At 39.8% G+C, this 25,790-nt stretch overlaps 3 protein-coding genes across 3 annotated transcripts; 1 reads left to right on the plus strand and 2 right to left on the minus strand.

Annotated features, from left to right (window-relative positions):
• Positions 1-763: 763 nt before the first annotated feature.
• Positions 764-7,109, minus strand: LOC140943208 (crt homolog 1-like). The gene is made up of 6 exons (XM_073392278.1): positions 6,366-7,109; positions 4,778-4,967; positions 3,853-4,049; positions 3,456-3,615; positions 2,670-2,815; positions 764-1,103 (listed from the first exon to the last, which is right to left on the minus strand). The coding sequence occupies exons 1-6, from the start codon at positions 6,893-6,895 to the stop codon at positions 944-946; spliced, it is 1,383 nt and encodes a 460-aa protein (XP_073248379.1). The 5' UTR covers positions 6,896-7,109; the 3' UTR covers positions 764-943.
• A 4,349-nt stretch (positions 7,110-11,458) lies between these two features.
• On the plus strand, positions 11,459-12,529 carry LOC140944709 (prolactin-releasing peptide receptor-like). Its single transcript, XM_073393827.1, has one exon. It carries the CDS (start codon positions 11,459-11,461, stop codon positions 12,527-12,529), a length of 1,071 nt encoding a protein of 356 aa, XP_073249928.1.
• Positions 12,530-19,920: 7,391 nt separating this feature from the next.
• Positions 19,921-23,061, minus strand: LOC140944221 (kelch repeat and BTB domain-containing protein 2-like). Its single transcript, XM_073393346.1, has 2 exons — positions 21,581-23,061; positions 19,921-20,933 (listed from the first exon to the last, which is right to left on the minus strand). The coding sequence occupies exons 1-2, from the start codon at positions 23,044-23,046 to the stop codon at positions 20,918-20,920; spliced, it is 1,482 nt and encodes a 493-aa protein (XP_073249447.1). The 5' UTR covers positions 23,047-23,061; the 3' UTR covers positions 19,921-20,917.
• Positions 23,062-25,790: the final 2,729 nt, after the last annotated feature.

The following is a 25,790-nucleotide window of genomic DNA, read 5'->3' on the forward strand; positions in this document are numbered from 1 at the left end:
ACAGACACACTCGGACACGCCAATTTTTTTTTTTTTGGAAGCATGTTTAATATAAACTTCTCATAATTATCTAGTGTACGGCCTCAGATTTCAAGGAGAAAAATGGTAGATTATTTTAACCTGCGTCATTGCCTTGTTGCGAAGGTCACGAAGAAAGAAAAAAACTTATAGTTTCTGAAAATTAATTCTAAAAACATAACTCCAAGAAAGGAGGGAATCAAAAGGATGAAAAGCGATACTAGTCAGTAGAAAATTTTTCTGCGAGAGTTCAAATAGCCTGCGAACGGCAGACGTTTCTTCTCTGCTCATCGCCGCTGAGGGACGTTAGCGATGAGCGAGGAGAAACTTCTGCCAGCTAGGAGGCTACAGTAGAGAAATTTGGAGTCTTCGCAGGGTAGAGTTCAAAGAATTCACGTTATTGCACGCGGTATCAGATTTCAAGAAACATGCACATACCCCATCCTTCTGAGTGGTCGCCTGCTTGTGTTATTATTCCCTCAAAAAATCAAAACCGGCTCTTACCTGTGCATTTAGTCTGATTAGAAGCCGATTTCTATATATAAACTAGACTGTTCAAAGTTCCCTTTATTTCCCGTAAAGACCGGTGCTTTTTCGTTATGCGCGGTCATCTTGTTGTCAAATGTCCCGAGTCAAGCCTGGAAATGAGTGTCAAATCAATTTCTTTAGGGGCCCCTCCCCTTAAGAGCTCTCCTTTTGGGCTATGTTTCGCTTTAGCACCTAATTTTTTTTTTTCAGTCGTTTGTTCATTGTGCTACAAAAACCGCCGAGAGTAATTTCGGTGCCCACGTTTTTATTATCCCTGTAGTTAAAAAGAAATTTGGTCTTTTTCGCACAATGAAAAGTTTCAATTTCATATGACACTAAGTTCGAGGATAAGGTCGGTTACAGCCACTGGAGTCAGCTAGTGGCGAACGGAGCAATTTTAAGCTTCAAACGCGCTGTATCTTGGTTGTCGATTAGAGTCAGATAAGAGAGGTTCTTCTGGTCCGGTTCTTGATAGCTGGCGTTCCACGCTAGATTGGGTGCTACAGAATAACTCCTCACGATTGCTTCCATCTGGGGTCAAAGAAATCTCTGGCGCCCTAAAAATAATTAAGGAAACATTATCTTGCGTTACTAGGCCATTCAAAAGATCGATATTGTTTCATCATATCCGCAGTGGGCCCGTCTCTAATTCTTTGATTTAAGTACTGAGGGCTGTTTACATAAAGGGCGAAGATCCTAGCACCAGGAAGATAACGGGTCATCTTAGCGTCAGATGTTTTCTGTATTCAGTTTACATGGAAAACGTTTTGCTTGTAATTGTCCCTAGCATTAGGATCTTCCTAGCTGAGAGTTAGGAAGATCGTAGCACCATGTAAGCTGCTTTCGCTAAGAAGATCCTAGGAGTAGGAGCAAACCACACAAAGACGGCGGGCGGGTAGTTCAGTAGGTAATCTTCAATCTTTAATTCATTCTTTACTGTCAACCACAAGGACCGAAATCTGTGCATGTAAACCCAATGAAAAGTTGTCCCACCTTCAAGGGATCTTCTTGGTGCCACCATATTCCTCCCTTTATGTAACAACAGCCCTTAATTTCGTCAGTTTAAGTGTACCATACCTCCGCGTGCGTTTGATACTGGCATCAGACTCGTACCCAGTCGCCACTTATTATTTATTCTCGCAAAGGAATATGGAAAGGCAATTTGACGCGCGCAAAGGCTCTTGGGAAGGAGCAAGAAACTAAAAGCGACTGGGTACGAGTCTGTACTGACATATACTGTGGTGGCCTGTGCCAGATTCTTGGCCAGTGCAAACGAACCAAGAAAGCGGGGAAGCAGTGAAAAAGCGATTTAGTGTAAAACAGCCCGCTTACTTTCCTGCCCACTACTTCAGAAAAACCGTTTCTCAATGGGGTGGCAGCGAGGAGCATTGCGTGACGACTCTAAAAACGGCTGTGAACTAAGTGTGTAGCAGACTACAGCTTGAACGGTTGGCGGTTATTTTTTTCCAATTTTAGTTGACGGTTGACACAGTTAACTTTTTAGAACTTTTGACGTTTGACGATTATCATTGACGGAAATTCAGTCCAAGAGTTTAAGAAGATATTACAAATTAGTATAACAGCAAGGAGCCCGAAAGTGTGACCGCTTCTGATTTATTCATGTTATATTCTTTGGTACAGATTTAGACCCTGTTTACATGGAGTGGGGGACCCCGGTCTAGTAGGGTAAGTTTCTTTTGTTTTGTGTCCCCCAGAGCATGAAAACAAAAGAAACCAACCCCACTAGACCGGGGTCCCCCACTCCATGTAAACAGGCCCTAAATCCAATCAGAAGCCAACTGGAAACTGTCCTCGACTTCTGATTGGTTGATCTCTGCATGAAAGAATGTGTTACTGAGTTAATTAAAGAAGGTCACTTTTTGGCTCCTTGCTGTGACTGTTTTGTTTTGGAGGTGGTCTTAGCCTTTCACTAATTAAATTGTGTATTTTTTTGTTAAGCAAGTTGTAAGGTTATGTTATATCTCGAGAGAGAACATGAAAACTGGTTTTACAAGATTGGAAATTCTTCAGGAACCAGATGAGTCCATCAAGGTCAGCTGAAATAGTGAGATTTAAGACACCCAACTTCTCTTTCTCAGGTTTTTCCTTAAAAAGATTCTTACCCCATGTTGTAAGCAAAGATGGCCGGTAACATGATGACAAGCGCTCCAATACTGAACCAGGTGCTCGCGCGAACCTCGGGGTACCATTCGAATGGAATCTCACGGAATAAAGTCCAGAAAATGAATCCCAGTGGAGTGACGAGCGACTAAACATAAAAATATAGAAAATATCAGGTATTGATTAGGCCAGATTTGTAGGTGTTATTTTGATTTTGGTTTGACTAAAAAGACAGCTGAGAAAAAAGCAATGGTGCCACCAAGTTTATCCTCGGAGACCCAGGGGAAGTCAGTCGGGTCGAGAGAAAAGGCGCACCAATAACTCTTTGGCAACCTGATATACTATCAGTGAGTCTATACTATAATCGCGACAGAGTTTGAAATGAACCCTGCAGGGAGTACTCCTGGGAATTCTTGTTGGGGGTGTGCTGTCCAGTTCTCCTAATCCCGACCCTATTTAAAATAAAAAAATATTTCTCCTTTTTTTTAACTTGTTCATTTGGAATTGAAACGACAAATACGTTCACACACTCCCCTTGTTCCCTAGAAAAGCATACCTGATTAAAAACCAAAATATGCAAAGTGTATACCCGTTTTCAGACCAAAGCGGCGAAAAAACCCTACCCGATGGGGCGACACATACCTATATAGCTTATATAAGGGAGTACACCCCCCCGCCTGGGGAAATGAGGCGAATCCCCTTTCATAATTCATTTTGCGCAAGTTCCCAAGGAGCGTTGTTACGTAACTGGAGCAAAGATCGTTGTTCTTTTTAAAGCAAATCCTCACCGTGACAATAGCCAGCAAAGTTGCTCCTTCCGCATGTCGTAGCAGATTTGCGCCAGCGATGTGAGATATAATGTGCGTGGCAATGTACAAGGTTCCTCTAAGGCCTGGGGCTTCACTACAACCTGCTCCACCAAAGAAACATTGCAATGCTGACCACCAACTGCAAACGTGAGACTCGAGTTAGTTAGGAACATATCTATAACATTAAGAAATACCGGTACTTCTGCGGCCTTTCCGTGCCTTGTGAAGCTCAGGAGAGGGATGGGATAGAGAGAGCAGATTTCTCGCTCCACCCTCTCCCCCCACGAGAACACGAGAACTGCCTAATACTCAGGCTATCGGCTTTAAAGTTTTCTACCAAAAGAAAACCCTAAGTCTATGATTGGAAAATATATACCTTTTCCCGAAGTTCTTGATGCCGTCGACGTGTCCATACCACGGGAGAATATCTGTCCAGAACAAGGCAACGATACAGAGAAGTTCATAGGTGGATGTCCAAAATAAAAAGTGCACCAAGTTCATTTGTTCTCCCGACTTGTCACTCTCTATTTTTACTCCTCGCTCTTCCAGGACGCGCATAAGAGCTTCTGGAACCTAAAGTTTTCACAAACAAGTAAAATGAAAACAAGGAAAACATAACTAGCAAAGAAATCATAATTTATCCCATGACACTCTTCGTGACGTCCTCTCTCTCCCGGTCTTCTGCGGCCTTTCCGTGCCTTGTGAGGCTGGGGAGAGCGAAAGAAAGTACACGAGGGACGGCGAGAAGGGGGTTTGAGCATTGCCCTCTTATTTTCTTGTCCCATCCTCCTAGTCTTCGCGCACTTGCTACTACAGGAAAAGGCGAGCGAAAACCATCAACACGGCAGCTGTAAAGGTTCCTTAAAATCAGTCAATTTGCCAAGTTTAAACATGATTTGTTGAAAACTAACAAGACATAGCTCAGTATGAGTGGACGTTTGTAGTCATTGATTGTGATATATCGCTGTAGGTAAAACAAACGGTAAATCCAATACCGTTTACTATAAAAGAGCAATCTGTTACACACACAGATTGTGTGGGCCCATGGGATTATACCATGCTCTCCAAACATGGTAACTGTACTCGTCTACTCAAAATTAAAAACAAGCCGAAAATCGGTTGTTTTTATAAATAAATTCGGGAAGAATTCTCGATATTTTGTGGACGTTTTTAATATTACCATTATTCCACTCGCAGATTTTGGATATGAGATGATTATAGCCATCTCGGCGCTACGCTTTCGTTGAGTATCCAACGCGCACAAGTGAAATCTGCATGTGATAAATATCGATATTTCTTACACATCCGAGCATGAATATGATTGGCCACATGATTCTGGAGATGGCGCCATTCTCATTGAGAGGCTCTGCTTTGTTTTTCCCGCCAACGGTAGGAAAAATTGTTGGAATAAGACAAATGAAAAGACCAGCAGCCACTACTACAGCGCACTGCAGCTTTGAAGAAGTAGGCTTCTTGCGCAAAATCAGAAATCTGTGAATAAATAAATAAACAGTAGGATGAACAATTGTTAAGAGCACTTAAACTGTACGACTAAGTTGGGGAGGGCGGGAGAGTCTGTCCTGTCTCTCAGAGGATGACGCTCAGACACTCAAATTGACAGCGTTTTAAAAAGATTTCCTTTCTGGAGAGCATTTTCTTCTACGTTTTGAGAAAATGCCAGCAACGAACTTTGTCGACTTTGGTTCGTTTATTCCGTAACGTTGTTTGCCTCGTCCTCCTTTGGCAGAAAAAAAGAAGCACGGTGAAACAATACAGGATTTTACTTTGTAGTACCGTCACATTTTCTCGCGTATTCTCCTTCTTGTACATGACAGTTTTTGAGAACAAGTCTCTACATGTGTTCAGATAGCGTGACTATTTTAACCACAGGTATCCCAAACTCACTATATGAGCGCTTGTCGAATGAATGATGAATGAATGAATGATAGTTTTCACATGACGTCACTAAAATTCAAACTACAAAACTATCGATCCTACTGAGATTTTACTTTCATGGCGTATTAGAGCAGCTGAAAACTAATTTTCAAGCAAATTTTCGCTTCAAAAGGGTTCTTGGTTTTGTAATAGAGTACGCTTGAATGTCTAAGCTTTTGCGTGACGCAGCATTTACGTGACGGCCGAGAGAGCTGTCATTTACGTTAAAAAAGTGACTTTTTTCGAGGAATTTTGCTATCTAAACAGTTGAAGTTTTAGAAAAAGTGTTACTTTAATGTTTATGAGTTCCTCTAGGAGTAAATTCACGCTTTTGTAGCAAAACACGGTAACAGATGTTTCTGTTGGTTTCCGTCCGCCATGTTGGAGCTCATCCGGATGAGCCCCAGCATGGCCGGCTCCAAACAAAGCTCAATAAATTTGGTTAAAACATTTCCTCGGATATCTCGTATACGATTTATTCCTTCGACCCAAATCTTGGCGAGGGTCTTTGTATATTTACCTGCTTTCATTTCTCAGATTCTAGACTTTATCTGTCGAATGGTTTTGATTTTGATTTTGATCTATTTTGAATGGCGTGACACTGAAAACCCGCAATTAATACGTGTGGTATCATATTGCGTAATCCTCAAAGTCCTTGGCCGTGAATAAAATTAGATAGGAATAATTCAGGTAATAGATTCAAGAAGATATATACTCACTAGAATTTTCACTAAAAAACGCTTTACTTTTTAATTATTTACCTGGGGTGTTCTTAATTGCTTCCTGTGCGGTTATTTTTTTTCGATCCGTTGCGATTTAAGCGATTTGCCTTCAGGGTTTCCACTATTACAGAGAGGAGTCTGACATGTGTTCTCATCGTGAGTTTGGTATGCCTGTGAACGTGCCATGTGTTTTTTAAAACCAAGTTTTTTAATGTACATAAAACGGACTCACCTGAATAAAACAGTCAGTGGAATAAGAAAGTTTCCAAGAATTGCCTGAAGATATGGCGGTGTCCGCGATCCTTTGCATGCAAAAAGAATAAGCACGCCATTCAGGGCATCGCAAAAACCAACCAAAAACAGCAAAAGATGAGGAAAACGGTCTTCTGTGTCGCCGATATCTTTAGGCGAAAAAATTCGAATGAACATTGTTCCCAGTCCAAATATTATAAAGAAAACTATAGACGAGAACGACAAAGCGAAATAAGGATTCATCGTCGCCCCGGTGACGGTACCATTTGCGGAGTCAACCCACAGAGGCAAGACCACTCTATTGCCAACTTCAGCACTTAGAAGAACAATAGCAAAAAACAGGTTAGCCCAAAGAAGTGGCACCGAACGGTTTAGAAATGCTATCTTGACTCTTTTGCCGCTTTCTCCTTTAAGATCGCTAGAGCACGATGACATGACCTCACAGGACAAAATTGCTCTCGATTTGAGTGTGTCGGCATTTTCGTAGTCCCGGTTGCAGTTGATTTCCATTTGAACAGAAAGCTTCAAAGTCAGTTGATATCAGCAGTTCAGAAAACTAGTTTGTGGTCACTATTTAGCTTGGTCACGGCAAGCGTAAATTGGCCAGGGTTTTGTTGTACTTGTATTAAAGTCAACAGCGATACATATTGAGCAAAACTGTCTAGTGCTAATCATATGATGCGCTGTTGGTATCAAAGGTTTCCTCTTGCCCGCAGTCAAAAGGAGTTTCGTATAGTCCCGCATTTGAAAAATTTATTTTTCGGAGGGAGAGAAGCGACGACCGGAAATACGTCTGCGGTTCGCAGGCTAGGGGTTAAAGGAAATCGCTTCCCGATCTATAGCGATTTACGGGAAAATAACCACAAAGCAAGCAAAGACAAGTTAAATAATAAGGTAGGCTGTGTTGTATTAAAAATACCGAGTACCGCATTTATATTCGAATAAGCGCTTAGCTCTGAATAAGCGCCCATCGAAGGCAGAAAAAGTTAATAAGCGCCCAGCCTCGAATAAGCGCCCACCCCCTCCTTCCCCCCCCCCCCCCCCCCCTCATTCTCTGCGTCTTCGTTCCGAAAGCTAACATGTGTAGTACGAGACGAAGACTCGAGGTACAAGATTGGGTAGAGAACAGTTCAATTGGGCAGACATGTCATGTTCAATAAAGTTAGAATTGTGTACGTGTCGTGAAGTCCCTTCGTAGTCTCCTCTATTAAATCTTCGGTCCAGAAAACCTCATCACGAACGCACAGACTAGACTACTGGCTCCTGACAGATTTAGAAAGAAAGATGAAAACCTCTTTTGTTTCTTTCTCTGATAATGTTACGCCTTGGCATTCTCTTTGAAAGCACTCCTCCATTTGCAAAGTCAGTTTCAAGATGGTCGCCCAAGGAAGTCAAAGTTTCGAACCAGTCCACTTCAACTGCAAGGCCTGCAAAGCATTGTAGGCCCAAAAATAAATTCGCGATACCGCGAAAAATAATTATCGGCCCAATGAAAAAATAATTCTCAATACACATTAGAAAAATGATTCGACGCACCACTCAAAAATAATTCATGGTATGAATGAAAAATGTATTCGTATAATTAAAACAAAAATAACTCATGTTGCTAAAAATAATTACTAACACGCTGAAAAAGGTATTGTTTAGTGATGACAAAAATATGTAACAGGGCCATAATATTTACTGCAGTGGGATTAAAACTGACTTGTAGTGCAATTTTGACGAGAACGGGCCTCCATACCTTCACCTTCATGCTTTGGGACTGCACATACAGGCTGGCGCCACTCTGCAGAGTATGGCAGGTGCAAGCACGAGTCTTTTGTCTAAGTTTTTTTTTTTAAGGCCTTTCCCGACTGCTTGGCATCTCGGGCTTGGCATATAGCCACAGCGTAATATAAAACCAGAAGTATTTCCCGATGAAGGCAGTTGTGACTGCTTTGTAATATCAATAATATTCTATTATTCAGTCTCGCATCACGACAAAACAACGCTTAAAATCGCCATGAAAATACAAATTTACTAGGTTTGAAAGGGGCTTGTACTGTCGCAATTTGTAATAATCATCGCACTTTGTAATACCTGTCGCAATTTGTAATAAATCCATCGCACTTTGTAATACATGTCGCAATTTGTAATAAACCGTGTCGCACTTTGTATGTAATAAAAAAGGTGTCGCAATTTGTAATAACAGTCCATCGCACTTTGTAATAAACTAAGCTGTCGCAATTTGTAATAATTCCATCGCACTTTGTAATAATTTTTTGAGAGTGATTCAACTTACTTCGTCAACATTAATATAATGCCAAAATATGCATGGTACTTCATAAACAAAGATGATGACATCTGCTAGCATGTAACATGTCCGTAACATTTTCTTCCATGTCTTCCGCTATAAATGTTTCTGCCTTGATTAATCACGTGACTAACTAGAAACGCTTTTATGAAAGACATGAAACTGCCTGTGACATATCACCAAAAAGATATGAATCACGTTTAAATTCAAAAATATTTAAATAAGAAAGGCAACATTTAACAACAGAAAATTCATGAATAACCTGGCATTCGTCGTTCAAATCCATGTTTGCTTGCCACGTGATACGTGAAGTCTTCGGCGGGGGGCGGGGGGGGATAATCCCATATATGGATGGGCTAGATAGGTAAGTACCGCCTGATAGGGTATGGTTTTTGAGGATCTCGAGCCTTTAATAGGGTATCATTTTTTACGTTGTTGGCCTTGTGTCTTTGGTTTGATCCTTAGATAAGGTAACTCAAGTAGTAATGGATGGTTTATTCCATCCTTTCCATTTTGTAGAAAAACACTAATCCAGAACACGCTCGGAAGAATTGCAAGGTCTTACGAGTTGTATATACGCAGGCAAGGATAATTTTTTACCATCCCCATGGTATTTGCTTTAGAGGACTCCTTACAGAAAACAATTGTTTAAAGATGGAATGAGTACTCCTTTTGTTCCTATATGAGACCAACTCAAGTGAGAATAATGGACCAAATGCCCAGCCGGCTCAGTGTAAGACCCCAATTGAGTGTTATAAAAACAGGTACATACGAAGGTATTGGCCAGCAACTAATTGGATTTTGCGGTTAGGTTTCTGTTGTGGTTCGAAGGTTTGCCACCGGTGACGTTTTTTTTTTATTTGCAGTAAACATTTGAATCTTTCCAGGCCTCGTTTGATTAAGTTGGAAGCCACTATTACTTCTTTAAGATTGCTCGTTAGACAAGAACGGTGTACCACGTGTTGTGTCAACCTGTTATAAGATCTAACAAGGAAAGCTTGAAGTCTCCTGGTGTCCTTATTCGAATGATATAGGATGGATGTTACGATTAGCGGAAATTAAATGCCTTTTAATAATGGCTTGTTTGTGTCTAGTGTGTCTGGCTCTGTCTAGATCCTCTACTCTGGCAATGCTCTGTCCAGAGGCACTTCCCCGTATTAACCATATAAGGAAGTACACCCGCCGGGTAACCATTGAATGCAAGCCACCTAGTACAATAGCAAGGTTCAAGAATACAGCATTTCGTAAGTCAGATAACTAATCAACATTAATCTACAAAAATGTTTAGGACTGTGAATAAAGTTAAATGTTTGAATGAGCGGAGATGTTACGTGCTAGCAGACGTCATCTCCATCTTTGATTATGAAGTACCATGCATATTTTGGCGTTATATTAATGTTGACGAAATAAGTTTAATTACTCTCAAAAAGTTATTACAAAGTGCGATGGAATTATTACAAATTGCGACAGCTTAGTTTATTACAAAGTGCGATGGACAGTTGTTACAAATTACGACAGCTTTTTTATTACAAAGTGCAACAGGAATTACAAAGTTCGATGGATTTATTACAAATCGCGACAGGTATTACAAAGTGCGATGATTATTACAAATTGCGACAGTACAGGCTTCCAAAAAGAAAAAAGCTTTCTGCCCGTTAAAAAGTATGCCTAGCTTGGACAGCCATAGGAAACGGCAGGTCTTAAATTCTGGTATAAAGAGACCTGAGAGGCAAAAATACGATCGAGGACAACTTCAGTGACGAGTACGGCCTAGCCTTTTACTGACTGTAACACTAACTGATCTTTTTCTTTCACCATGATAGCACCCGTAAAAGGTTTACTGGTGAAAATTAAAATATAAGACAAAAAAAATACCAGTTGACAGTTTTACATTTCATTCCAGCTTTCTTGGCTAAGCCCTGATCTGTTTTGCAGATTCGATCGCCGAAGGGTTTTTTCACGTTTAGTGGTCTAATATTCCTATTTTCTCCTCTCTCTAGCATTTACTAATTGATCTCATGTTTTAATTTTCTTTGCAAGAGCTAAGCCGACAACGATTTAAGCCATTAAACAAAGGTTTTGCGCATGCACACGATGCTGTTTTTTCGTTTTTTGATTTTAATAGTTCATGGACCATTTTAATTAAAGAGGCTTATTTAACGACTCACATCTTGACTTCAGCAGTCATTAATGATATAACGCTTCTTTTCTAAATTAAGGACGTCATTTTAATTTCTCTTAATAGAGTAATTTTAATCGGAAGAGTCTCTAACTTGTTTTTAATATCAAAAAGTTAATTTATTCAAATTAAATCGTTTTGTTGTCCCTAACACTCTTCGTCGAACGTCATTGCAGCTAACCTATGTGACATATCTGTCAATGACCCTAAAATTCATTGCTTCACATCTCAGCTATTTTCCGTTATCAGGTGAATCTTTATTTCTGCTTTTCCTTTTCTTTTTCTATAAATGTATTTTACACCTTCCCATCTTTATACTAAGGAGGACGGGTGGATTGTGAATTGCCATGCTCGGGTCTTTTGTAATATTGCTTTGAGGCCAATTTTTTTCCTAGTGCAAACAATTGTTATCTTTGACAGATATTAGAACTACACCTAGTTTCAGTAATAATAAATACATTTCATAAAGAGGAGGAGGCTCAGTCATATATTGACGGCAATCAATTTTAGTTTAATCAAACAAAGGACGCTATATCATAGTACATAAAGCAGCTGACCTCTGGCAAATCGAAACTGTATCTTTCTGTATTGCAACATAGAGATGACAATGAATATCACCGCAGAGAACGAAATACAACCTTCCATGAACGCAACCGGAGAGAATACCAGTACTGCCCTGAACTCTACTCCATCACCGACAAATGACATCAGTACGACCTTTCACATTTTTACCACGTTGTTTTTCTCGCTGATCATTTTTTTCGGTCTTCTTGGTAACAGTTTTGTGATGGCGACTTTGATACGTTGGCCGGGTATGCGAACAGCGTTTAATCTTCTGATTGCCAATATCTGCTTGGCTGACTTGGGTGTTTGCGTCCTCGCAGCCCCATTGAGGATCATCGAAACTTTTCGCGGATGGATCTTCGGAGACGCCATGTGCTATGTTCTCGCACCTCTGCAAGATGTCTTCGTAGCAGTGTCCGTCATCACGCACACCGTAATCGCGTTTGAAAGGCATCGCGCCATCGCCTCTCCCTTCAAGCAGAAGATAACGCTGAAACGAGCCAAGACTGTCGTGCTGGTGATATGGTTGGCTTCTTACGTGGCAGCTGGGGTACCTTTGATGATTTTTCTCAAGAACCAACTAGCAGGCGACGGTTATTACTACTGTTCTCTAGTTTTCACTAGTGATAAATATAGAATTGCATACAAAATCTACCTTGTCGTGTTGTTCATTGCTGTGCCTCTAGTTTTGCAGTTAGCACGGTACGTGGACATCATTCGTGTCCTCAGAGCCAAAGATGGAATTTATGCGAAGACTTTCAAGACAAACACTTTGCAATGGAAAGCCTTAAAAAAGCGTCTTTATCAGAAGAAGCGTCTTGTCAGAATGTTAGTGGTGATTGTGGTAGGGTTTCATTTGTGTTACCTTCCCCGCGCAATGATAATGCTGATGAGAGAATTCGTCCCTGATTTGATTACCAAGCCTTGGTTTATGTACGTGGACCTGATAACGCTCACCATGCTTTACCTCAAACACGTTATTAACCCGTTGATACTCTGCGTTATGAGCGATGATTTTCGGGCCGGGTGCCTCACCATTTGTTGCGCTAGCGAGGGTCACGAGTCCTCCAGGCAGGAAGTCCTAGCTGTTCCTCGAGCTATCGAATAAAACTTATCAAAAAAAGGGAGCGAGGCGTTCTTTTCATTCTTCCAATGGATGCTTTTAAATTAATAGCAGTTAAAACAAATGCAAAATTCATCCAATCAGAAGCACTACCCGGATATGGGCAGTGACGCGTCATCAGTTTGGAATTTCTGCGGTCGTTCCTCACAGGTCATTTTGCTGGGAAACTGTAAATGTCGGCTTTTTTCTCAGGCTATGCAGTTGTCGGTAAACAAACTTCAAGATGCTGCATAAGTTTTGACGCATCAATAAATCTGTCAAAACTTTGCCTAATCTGAGAAAAGATTGGTCCTGGAGCGTGACAAAAAGCGTGACAAGCTAAAAGCAAAGCCTTAAAATACATTTGTACAGCAACAACTCCATTTGCTGCCGAACTGATTAGCTTTACGCCAAGACAAACGCAAGCTGCAGCTCCCCCGTCCCCGCCCTTGCAGAGTCTCCCTTCCCCTACCCCCAGAGTCTGTATATACGGGCATGAGGTGTACGCTGACGTCATAATCAAATGAGCATCGATAGGTTTCAAATTTCTATAGCAATGGAGGCTATAGAACTTACCTGGGGAACTGTCATTGTCATGGGTAATTCTTTTGTTCTTTTCGATGTATCCGGGGAAATTTTCCCAAGCAATTTTTACTTTGGGAAAGTCGGTCACACACAAAAAGTTCCTTCCCCGTGGGAATCAGTCATTTGCCCATGGGTGAAACGGCTGGTGTACCCTGGGTATCAGAGGTTTTCTCTCATGTGTAGCAGGGATCTTCCGTGTTTCGACACATCTTCGAACAACGACCGGAAACCGCCCAAGAAAAGTCCCTGGCACCCATGGTACAGCTAGTGTAACCGTAGGCGGCGAAAAAAGAAAAAAGAGAAAGAAATGTTAATGCCGTAGAAAAATAGGAGTAACTAAATAAGTAAATGAATAAACAAAATTCATTTGATAAGTGTTTAACAGTGGTGACAAAAATATTAAAGTACATTGTTATTATTATTAATGTCCATATATTGATCGCACAAAACAGTTTCTATCTAGCATCTTTCAAATATAATTTACTCTTGAACATATATAAGGATGGCAGCTTCATTTAATTATCAAGACTGGAATTCCAGGAAGAGGTGCCCTAATGCTTAAAGGGGCTATGTCACCCCACACGCATGCGCGAGCCAATGAAAACAAACTTGAAAAAGTTGGCCCGTCTTTTTCAAGTTCTGTCGGAGATTTTGGAAGGCTGTTTTTATCTGTCTAAATCTCAGCCATCGTTCGATAGTTAGCGAAGTTTAGTATTAAGAATCGTTCTATGGTGATAACAGAATAATTTTTTGGCGTTATTTTGAAATTGTTTGCCTGTGGAATGTTTTTACGTGGATTTACTGTGTCCTCTTATCAGCGGCCGTTGCAATGGCAGAGTTAATGACGGCTTCTCCACAATGAGTGATGGAATCTTTGATGGAATTTTCCCTATAGTTCACAGAACCTTTCTATTGAGTTATTTTAGAGGTTGCTGGCTCTTGGATTTTTCTTGTGCTCAAAGTATGTGGACATATAATGAAGCGGCTATCGAGTTGGCGGCGGCCGTTTTTGGTAAACGATTAAAAGAGCATCAGGCCATCCCTTTCGTGACCAAACTAAACTCCTGGCGAAGGAAACATTATAAAATTCGGCTAGATTCCTTCTTGTATTTATCTGGATTTACGGCAAAGATAAACACGACCGTTTGCTCGTCCAGATTGCTCTCAACGGACTTAGAGAGGCATCTTAGTACGAGTTAGATCCTGTAAATGCTATGTTTTTGAACTGTTTGTGTTCGAGCATATTTTTGGAAAATAGCAGAGTTTACTTTCCCTTTTTATCAACGGACTGCTTATAGTGGAGTAATATACCAATGATGCTTGGTTCTGTTTTCTCGACGTCGCAGTGATTCGGCACGATCGAACAATTTTGCGCGATAATGTATGTTTCCCTAAGATCAAAACAAAGACTTGATGTCTCTTGTTCTATCAGCATCTAAATTATAAAATCACGAGCGACAGACAAGTCTAATTGTTAATGATTTGAAACAGTCTTGGTCTTTATCTTCGGTCTAGCGTCTTTTGTAGCTCGTTTGTAAAATACAACTTCGATTTATTTTGTTGAATAAGACAATATGTTGTTGAATTTTTGTTTGCGCACTATTTTATGAATGGCATGCGTTTTTACTCCAAAACTACAAGTAAAATCTTCGTCACAACTTTATTCTTGATCTGGCATAACCAGAAAAGAAAGGTTCCGTAAATTCTATCGAAATATCCCTTATCTAAACACATTTGGCTTGTTAACCTCTCTAAATTCGGAGCCTTGGACGTGACAGAGAACATGGAGAAAGTCACGCGCGTTAAAAACAATAGAATTTTGACAGTTGAAAGTAATTTGCATAACCTCAGAGCGCACATGGAGAAAGTCACGCGTTAAAAACAATAGAGTTTTGACAGTTGAAAGTAATTTGCATAACCTTAGAGCGCATGCTCTCCAGCTGACATAGCCCCTTTAAACTCGAAAATGGTTACAAAAGGGCCTACCAGTGCGCTTATGGTTTACTGTTTTTCGAGAAAAATAATGACTGTAAGCATTTTTCTGCATATGGATTGCGTAGAGGACAGATCAATAAACAATAAAAAATATTCTATAATAAAAGTTCATTACAAGGGTTTCTATAAACTTGACCAAATTTGCCTTGAAAATTGGGCATGTTTGTAGTTTTTCAGTAGAATTATCCGATACCAGGAGCCCATAACCCGGAGCGTTCAACTGCCATAAATTCGTGCAACGGGGTTTTTACAAGTGAGTTTATTTTTAGATAAACTTTTCCCGCGAAAAATAACTGTTCCACGAGGTCAATTACTCCATCTGATCGTCGTTTAGACTGTTAGTAGCTCGCTTGGACCTTTTCACAGTCGGCTATTTCGAAGATGATTTTGATTTAATTCCGTTTGCGTGAATTATGCGTTGTCGCCGATGAAGTAGACGTCCTGGCTAGGTTTTGCAAATCTTGCTCTGAAGTGCTAGTTTCCGTGTAAATGACTGAAATTGTCGCTTGAAGTACTGTCAGAAGACTCCTCTGAAGATTCCTCACGTGTGTCCGCCATGTTTTTTTCAATGTGAAGGAGTTGTCCTAGTTACGTATTAAAAGTTTACCATTGATGACGCAATTGCTAGTGATTGGCTTTTCTAAAGCAATTCGCGGGAAAGGCTTATCTAAAAATAAACCTACTTGTGAAAACGCCGTTGCATAGGCGCAGTATGAAAGTTAGACGCTCCGGGTTATGGGCTCCTGCCGATACATCATTCCTTTAAACTTCAAAGTCAGCATATAGAAAAGTTACCGTATTCACTCAAATAAGCGCCCAACCTCGAATTACTGCCCACCTCGAATAAGCGCCCATCCTAAAGGCAGAAAAAGTTAATAAGCGCTCAGCCTCGAATAAGCGCCCACCCCCTCCTCCTCCCAATCAAACTAAAATAAGCGCTCACCCCCCCCCCCACCCCACCCACTTGAGTGAGTAAGTTCTAATAAGAGACTTCCCCGAGGACAGAGTTTTGTTCAGAGTATTTTACAGAAACCTTGCTTTGTTACTTCTTCGCGTTTTGTTATTAGCATTTATTGTTTTGTGGCAAAATAAGCATACTTCACTTGCTGAAAATGGTGAAAATTTAATAAGCGCCCAGCCTCGAATAAGCGCCCACTCTCAAGGTCCGCTGGTAGTACTATCAACATGAATCTAGTCTTGGGCTCTTAGAGTTTTTGCTGCAATAACTTTGTAAGGTGTAAAACTGCCCCCTCCACTCAGGAAAAAAGCCCATTTCCAGATTTTTTGCCGAGTTTATTTCCTTAAAGGGGATGGAGGTGGAGGGGGTGTACACAGGTTAGTTTTGGCACAAAATATTTAAAAAATAGCTAGAAATCAAGATAGCGACCTTTTGTACTTGGCGATCAACCTCAACAATCCCATGGAAGCTAGACTTGTGGACTTTCACAGTGTATCAAATGAACCACTTTAACGATTGTTTCATACCTTAAAACTTTATATGGTTATTTTAATGAGCTTAATTATAAAAATGGAGTGTCTGAGAGGTCACTGGCACCTTTTAAGTCTCTTGCCGGGAATATTTCATCTTGCAGGGACTATCGTATGCAAGATTATGATAAATTCCTCTTGTGTGTTGTAGGCAAGACCTCTGTAAACTTGTATCCAAAACAAAGTCATTGCATTCTAATGGAACTTTCAGGAACTAATACATGTACCTTTTACTACGTGTAACCTAGCACACTACCTGAGGCACAAGCACTAAATATTTCCGTAGAAGGCTATGATGGTTAAAAACAGTAAGTAACTGGTAAAATCTAACATGAAAAAAATGAAATTGTTAATGCTTGATTAAGACATGGTGAAAACCTCAAAAAATATTAACAAAATATAGAACAAACAGAGTCCTCAAAATTAATCCTTTCAGCCCAAATATCCACATACAAATTCTCCAGACTGATGTCCATACATTTCCATAAAGAATTAAGTGGACAAAAAACCTTATAACAAAATAATTTAAGGAATATTGCATCCTTTTTTACATTTTTCAAGGACTAAAGATGTAATTAGTCAGCTGTAGTAACACCACAGAAAATTTCTTATTGGAGTCCAAGAAAATAAATTTCACAAGAATGATGAAAACACAGGTAAAATTCTGAACATTTCATGTGTAAGATGTCATTTTGTGAAATATGACATTTATTTTCTCAGGCTCCGATAAGAAATTTTCTTTGTTGTTATTACAGATGACTAATTACATCTTTAGCCCTTGAAAAATGTAAAAAAGATGGCGATATGCTTTAAATTATTCTGGTACAAGGTTTTTGTCCACTGAAAATTAAAATATTACTTAATTTCCTGACGGATTCTGTCTTTAAACTTTTTCTCCTAACGATGTACTGGTATCTCAAAATTAAAATCTTTAAACACTTGAAGAAATTCATAAGGCTAGAACTTTCACATATCTATTCAAATGTTTTTAACCCTTTAAGTCCCAATAGTGACAAAGATCAATTTTCTCCTAACAATATCCACACACTGTCAAGAGATAAGTTATGGGAATTAATAAAATGATCACCCAAGAGAAAATGCCTTGATCTATTTTCAAATTCTCACTACTAATTCTTTAAGGAAGTGTATGGAGATCAGTTTGGAGAATTTCTATGTGGATACCGGGGCTTAAAGGGTTAAAGCATAGCCCGAAAGAAAAATCCTAATGATGCTGACACTCCTACCATGAACAGGGAAGAGGGAGCATACCAGTTATCTCCTATATGGGGACCCAAGTGATTTCCACTCCCAACCAGGGGGGGACGGAGGGGTGGCCTTGACAGAGTGGTCTTGTGCATTTTGTTGCAATAAACACCTTCAGAAGCCTACTTAGGGCTACTGACACCTGTGATGTTTTTAGTTTTGATAAAGATGGCTGCCAGTCATTGAAACAGTCAGCATCATTAGGATTTTTCTTTCAGGCTATGCTTCAATAACATTTAAATTGATGCTGGTTACTTAAGGGAAGGTTCTAAGCTGTTTACCAAAAGCGATAATTTTATCGTCACTGGAATCAAATGCCTCATCATGAAAGACATGAAAGCCATGCACAGCACACCATCCAAAGAAACGTAAACTGTATCATTATCACTTCTTCAAGAATCCTCTTCCAATTCCGTATCGCTTTCACTAGACTCTTCAAGAAAATATTCTAAATTTAATGCTTTGGGCAACCTTTGCAGAAACATTGCAGGCAGCTTAATGATACAGAGAGTAAAAGATGTCAACTGGTTGTTTGGACCAAAATGGTTCACCTTTTGCCATGCATTAGATTGCACATTATACTTCAACGCTTCATGGGAGAATTCATGACTTTCGTCAGATGACATAGGAATCACAATCTCGTTCTTTGCTACGATAGCATACACTCCAGTATCAAGACAAGGTAGACTTGCGATGGAATGCCACTCATCAGTGTTTGGAGAGTACACTTCACAGTTAGGGGTTGAAACAGGAAGAAGCCCCCCAATCACGTAGATCTTGCCATTCAAGTGTACAGAGCTAAATAGTTCCCTTGCCTGTTTCATACTGGCAATGTATGACCAAGAATCTGCTTCTGGATCATACCTGTCGAGGCAACCAACAGGTTCATGAGAATTTGGTACGAATTACTGATTGAGTTATTGAACTTAACTCATTATTATCTAATAATAATACTAATAAATAATAATAATTAACAATTATTCGCCGAAGGCGAAGTTAATATTGTTGAATAATCCCCGAGACGAAGTCGAGGGGATTATTCAACAATATTAACTGAGCCTGAGGTGAATAATTGTTTTAGTATATTCACACGAAGTGATCTCAACAGAATCAGAAAGGAAACCATTAAAAAACCATTAGTTTGATTGACGGGTGAAAATTCATGTGTGAACACGAAGCCGTAAACAGTGGATGCGCAAAAGTTAGATCTTTACAGTATCTTCAAACATGGCAAATGATAGTTTTAATCCTTTTGTATCGAGTTTTGTAAGCTTTAGCATCAACGGTTTAAAAGAAAACGCCGAAAATTTAAATTACTACCCAATTCTGAGAAGAAAAGTATCTAGAGCTTTATTTGTCCTGTCAACTCACCGTGAATGAGAAAGTTTTCTTCGTCGCTTCTTGCAAATGCTGTCAACAGCGGCTGCGATCAAGGTGAGTGTTGTTTATCTCCAAAGTTCTTTGCCTTGTTAACTTGCTGGCACGTACAATTTTCGAAAATATTTGCCTTCCTCTCTTCTCCATAAATTAACCTCTATTTATAGGCAAAATTGGTCTTGCGAGAAAATCCCGAAATCACAAAACAGTGACAAAGCGACCTCGTTTTCCTCTGTAGTGGTAAACATAGCTTCGAGCGTACAAAACGTCAGCTAAAGTAAACCACTTCACAATAAATCACGCTGTTTAAACACCATGAAGTCTTTTCTTGCCTTCAAAGTCATCAGCACTTGGATATTCGTGTATTTTCAAACAGGTTTTACTTTGAAACTTTGGCAAAACACCCAGTTCACGACAGCAATTTTGCTCGGCTTTATATTCACTGCCTAGCGCGGTGAATATAACGTCATAGTCCGAGATAGCTAACCAATCAGATTGCTTGAATTACCAAGATCACTGAGTGTGTATATACTAATTTATAATAGTAATACTTATGACTACAGTCGAACCTGTATCAAGAGGACCTCTATTAAGCGGTTACCCTTTTCCAAGGTCCCAATGACTAATTTTTTATTGTCTTCACCTCTATTAAATAGTCACTTTGAGAATGTGTATTATACTAGTGCAACAGGTCGTACTGTGTGAGGCATCAAGTGGTCTTCAACTTTTTTTCTTGGTCCAAGGAGAGGTAGAAACAGGTGGAGGTCAATTTGTTGTGGGATAAATATTTCACTCTTTGACTACCTTCAGTTTTCTTGAATAACTCTCACCTTTGTCAAACCTGTATTAAAAGGTCAACCTGTATTGAGCGGTCAGACTATGCCATTCCCAAATACACAAGTCCAATAACTCTTCATTAAAGTGATTACCATGAATAACACTTTAATTTATTAAAAACATCTATACATGCAAAATGTAATAAATAAACAACAACAACAACAACAAAAATAATAAAAAGGGATACTGTTTTCATAGATACATCTTGGGGCCATAATCCTGACTCTTGCATATCGTTAAGAGGAAAATTTGGCCTCTTTCTCTCAAAATCACCTCGTCTCTCTTTAAAGCTGTCTTAAGCTTCTTGCAATTAACTTGAAGAATTTTTCCCTTTGGTAGTGTTGCTTACAATCTTTGTTGCCTGAAGAGGCCTTTTTTAGTCACAACATGTTTCATCAAGAAATGTGGCACATTTGAGCAACCCTCAATATGGCCGGGAAAGCCATGAATTTTACACAGAAATACTTATGTGCTCTTGTCATGCTATCAGTACTATACTTGAAAGCCATGCTCTACACTCAGTTCTTTTTATTTTTCCAATACTGCACTGCAAAAAATAACTCAGTTCACAGCTTTAGAAATGTTCGCAAAATCACTATAGACACCCCAACACCCTACAATGGTGTCTGTGAATGAATAACAACTTAAGCTCGGTATCTGTCAAGGCTCTTTAACATTCCTTCTCCAACACAATCTCAGATAAAAATAGTTGGGACACTTCCAGTGAATGCTGTTTTTTTACTTCTGGCCTGTCTCCTTGTCCTCCCAATGTTGATTATAGCAGTCAGGGCTTTCAATAAGCACTGATGGCCGATGAAACGCGTCGGCTACTTTGCTTAGAGAAGTTAGCTACATGTACTTCTTTCTACAAAGAACAAGCAACTAGTTTGAATAATGTTGCAGACAAAAAATATATCATAAAATCTGAATGAAAACGTAATTATGACATGTTTTCGTAAAGGCCCACTAGTTTTCTGTTTTACTTTAGTCATGTGAACGCTATGTTTCAGTCATTTTTTTCACAAGTTTCTTTTATAGGTTAACGCAAAAGTCGTTTACGTGCAAAAGTACGTTCATTTGTTCATTGCTTGTATGAACTGACTGTGGGACATATAAATCAAAAGCTACATTTTTATCAATGAAAAACACGCTCTTTTGTCCTCACATTTAGTCCCTACAACGTTGAAAATCGCATTTCAGGGCTTTGAATTTTCAAACTTTTCCCCTAGAAAAAGGTGACTAACAGTCGGGGACCTTGTTGATACACAGTTGGTTACTCTATTCAAACCTGCTGGCTACTTCAATTTTTACTGACACCCCTGCACAGTGAACTCACCAAATCTTGCACACCAACATTGGGAGGGTAACAAGACAGTAAAGTGTCCCAACAATATTTTGACTGACACTGTAGTTACAATGCACAAGGTAGACAATAACTTACATGTATCTATATATTCTGCATAACGTCACTGTAAGAAATAAATTAAAAACTTCTTAGTAACTCAAACAAACCTCTCAACACTTGAAAGAACTGATCCTGAATTCCATGTCCTACGAACTGTCCCACCACCGATGATGTAAATGTGATCATTCACTACCACACAGCCTGACCTAGATCTGGAAGTGTTTAAGCTCGCACAGAACACCCACTTGTCAATTTCAGGATTGTAACACTCTACTGTCTTCAAGCTATTTTCATCTTCACGCAATCCACCAATGTAATACAACAGCCCATTAAGTTCTACCAGGGAAGCGCATGTTCTGCTAACCTTACAAGGTCTTTTAGTCTTCCATTGTGGGTACATACTAAAACTAAGAGAAGACTTCTGATTCTGCACTTCATCAAGACACAAAGCACTTAATCTTGTGGGGCCATTTACACAATGAAACTTAAACCCATCAATTATGTACAGGGAGCGTCCAACAACTGCCACTTTTGGACCTAAATGCACATCAGGAAACTCTGGTAGAACAAATGTTTCTTTCTTGTCCAAATCATAACAGAATGCTTTGTGGGAACTAAACACTATAGAACTAATTCCAATCATGACATCATGCAATTCAGTAGATGGTCTTGTCCTCTCAGCTTCTGGTTTGTCATCGGTGCCTGTTCTCCTTCCATGTTCCCCATTTGTCCTTCTTGCTTCGGTCTTGCTCTTGGAAGGTTCTAACAGACTCGAGAAGGCAGCAAGAAGAGGCTCTTTAGCCATTTCAGATTTTAGGAACCCTTTAGGCAAAGACTTCCCTCTCAGATGGCTTAGTAATTCAGGTAAATCTGAGGCACGATTAACTTCATCATGCTTAACCCACTTCAGTGCAGCTTGGTAGACCTCTTCCTCCCTTTCCACTTGAATTTCATCACTGGATATGAAGTTTATCAGACTCTTCTTTGAAATGGAAACAAATTCGTCATTGTTCACCACAGAGAAAAAGTTCGATTTAATGGCGTTGCTTGCCGTTTTCGCAAGATCACTTGCGCCAAACTTCTCAGCTACTTGTAGGATACTGAAGCAATTTTCACCGCTTAACTGTCTGAAGAGAAGTTGAATGCACGCCTTTTTCACCGGGGTGACAAGAAGAAAGCTTGCAGTGTTGAGCAACTCCAACACGTTGTCGTCGCTTATAACAATCTCTCGCGTGTAAAAATAATCAAGAATGAGCGACATTGAGTCGAAGCTAACTGAATGCAACTTAAGGAGAGTTTGGTTCGATTCTTTCATACCACTGCTAAACATGTTATAAAAAAATTGGCTGCTTGCCGCCAAGATACATCGATGAGTGGCCAATTGTCTTCCTTCTACTTCCAGGATCATGTCGCAAAATCCCCCTTCTCCTTCAAACCTGAGCTGGTTCAATAGAGAAAGAGCGTTGCTTGCATTTCCCTTGAACCTAATTCCACCTGAACCATAAGTATTAGTATCTGCAAGTATCTCTCTGTCTTGCTTTTTGAAAAGGTCTTCCATGCCAGTCGGCCTCATTGCTTGCTTGACGCCGTGGAGTAAGCCGTGGAGTGGTGTGAATCTCGCACCCAAATCTCTCGTCGACGAATAGCAACAGAAGGGGTAAGGTCTTCAACGCTAACTTATAAACTTCAACGCTATAGCCCCAGCCTCCTCCTCAGGCGCTTCGTTTTTCGCATGGCAGAGGCGAGCGCGAAAGGAGTGACTGGTTATGAACCGCAAGGGACCATGGGAAGGGTCCGGACGGCAAGCGAAGCGCCTGTCAGATCTTGTTGTCGTTCTCTTGGCAAAAAAAGTCGTTTTCTTGGCACGGCCCGATTTTTGGTCTCTTTAAGTCTTGGAAGCGATCAATTTTAGTAGCATATTGTTGTAAACATTGTAAACTTTGAGTAGACAGGTGAATGGCTCAAAATTTCCAGAACCTGAGCTAGAATAATCGACAGGCTGCAAAGGAGTCGGATTCTTACGAATCGAAGACCTCTAACAAAATATTTGATGACTTGACAGTATCGGGTAAGTCTTATATTTTAGTATTTAACTGGTCGTTTATTGCGGAAACCGGATTAATAAAGTACAGCGCGGGCGACCATGTTTCTGTTTTTCGTTCTTTTAGGCCAGTTCCACCGAACAACGAGCAAGTAACCTTGTGAACTGAAAGAACTGCAAGGCCTAGCTAGATTGTGCAAGGTCAGGAGTTGATTATCAAGACCACATTATGTCCTTACACCAAGATTTAAGTCTGCGACGTTACTAACTATGAAACCAGGGACAGATGGGTATATTTAAGTTGATGCTTTTGACAAAATAAATAAAAATGCATAACTTGTTGAAGCTTACGATTACCTGACTCTCGGTAAAGATCCCTAGATTCTCGAGAGACAAGTAATGAACTTTATTTTCGGATCAGGGAAGGGGTTGAAGAGAAGGAAGGTGCCAGCATTGATCAATCCATCATTTTGGACTACCTCTGTCAATCTTGATGAGGGAGACGAAAATCTCCAGCTATAAAGGCAGTCTTTTCTAGCTTAATTATTTTAGTATTTTGTAATATTGTACAATAATTAATGCTATAATATTTTTATCGATTTTATCTTTTGTAGGAGATTTTGCTATTGCTATCATTAGTTTTAGCTTTATTTCATTTTATTTATGGGTGTAACGATTAATATTCCTTGTGATTCGATTTCGATTATTGCCTTTCGATTTCGATTCGATTGTGTAAATGTTTCTTAATTCTTATAACATAACGTGTAGTGTAAACAGCATGCAACCCTAAACCCTCAATATAAGAATGGTAACAGGGACAGGAGGAATCACAGTCGCTTGGTTCGTCGCCATGTTTGAGAACCTGACAAAGAGTGTGTCGCACATGGTTAATTGCCTCATTTGGAAATTCTCAAGGGGAGGTTGAAGGACAGCATTTTTACCAGGCAACACAAAATGGCGCATGAACTACTATCATCTTTGTTCATCAATCAAAAACGCACTTTAAAGAGTTCTGGATTCTTATTTTAGAATATAATAACTCACTGTGGGCACCCTGGAAAAGGTGTGCAAAAGTCGAACCAAACTCGAAACATGGAAGCAAAGAATCCTGAATTGAACTGAACAGTCATAATCACGATTAATCGAGAATTTGATTAATTGTTACACTACTAATTTTATTTAGCTAGATGTCTGGCATGATGGCACCCCTATTGTAAGACTAAAAATGTTTGAATGAAGGTTGAATAAAGTATATAGTTCAGTTAAAACACAATGATTCAATGACCACACTACCACATTTCATTCAAACTTCAGGTCTATAGTCTCAAATGTAACTTTATTGGGACCCACAAATGTAAAAGAAGGGGAACGGGCTTAGCCCTTTTTTAACAGAAGTCAGTTCAATGACAATATGCCCATTCAATAATCTCAGTAGCCCATGTACAGGGGAAGGAGCAACTGAACGCACGCTTTTGTCACAGTATTAGGTAAAAAAACACACATCAACCCAATTTCCATTGTCCAAAATGAAGGAATTATAGCCAGAGCGAAGTATTTTATTACTTTGGGCAAGACAGCTAGATCGAGTTTAAGTTTGATTAGGGGTGCAGGTTTTCTCTTTTGCTGACCGTAGTTCAATGACCTGAGCACATGTCAGTTCAATAATCTTGTCAGAAGTTCATAAAGCATACATCAATTCAATGTCCAGTGACACTAATTTAAGGAATAGGAGCAACATTTTCTATTTCTCTGGGTGAGGTGGAAGCAGTGGAGGGGTGAGGGTTTTGCATGGCTGAGCTTCTGGCCCATACTTAAAACAGCTGGCATTTTTCACTGCTTGACACTGTTAATGGACCTGACATCAGCCTACTAATAGTGTAGTGTAGTGTTTTTTACTGCATACTCTTCCAGTTTGTCCAGGGGCCTGTTTTTCCTGTTCTTTCCCTTTGATGCTTGTATCTTGATTATAATTTTGTAGTTAAAATTTCTAGGAAGGGGGTTGGGGGTTAGTAGTTCTGCACAACCATCTATACTTATCTTAATGTCTTTTGCATGGTCCATTGATAATATTATTATTATAATATTATTATTATTATTATAGTCTTGTATTCCTCTGAAACTCCAAAGCAGGTCAAAAACTACCCCTTCAGAAGACTTGTGAGGGGAATTTTATGCTACCACAGGTTTGCCAAGAAAGGAACCACGTATAAGCAATCACAGGAACAACAATGTTGAATCTGGGTAGAATGATCCCAAGAACTTCATAATACTCAGTC

The sequence above is a fragment of the Porites lutea genome, chromosome 7 (genome assembly GCF_958299795.1).
Source record: "Porites lutea chromosome 7, jaPorLute2.1, whole genome shotgun sequence".
Classification (NCBI taxonomy): domain Eukaryota; kingdom Metazoa; phylum Cnidaria; class Anthozoa; order Scleractinia; family Poritidae; genus Porites; species Porites lutea.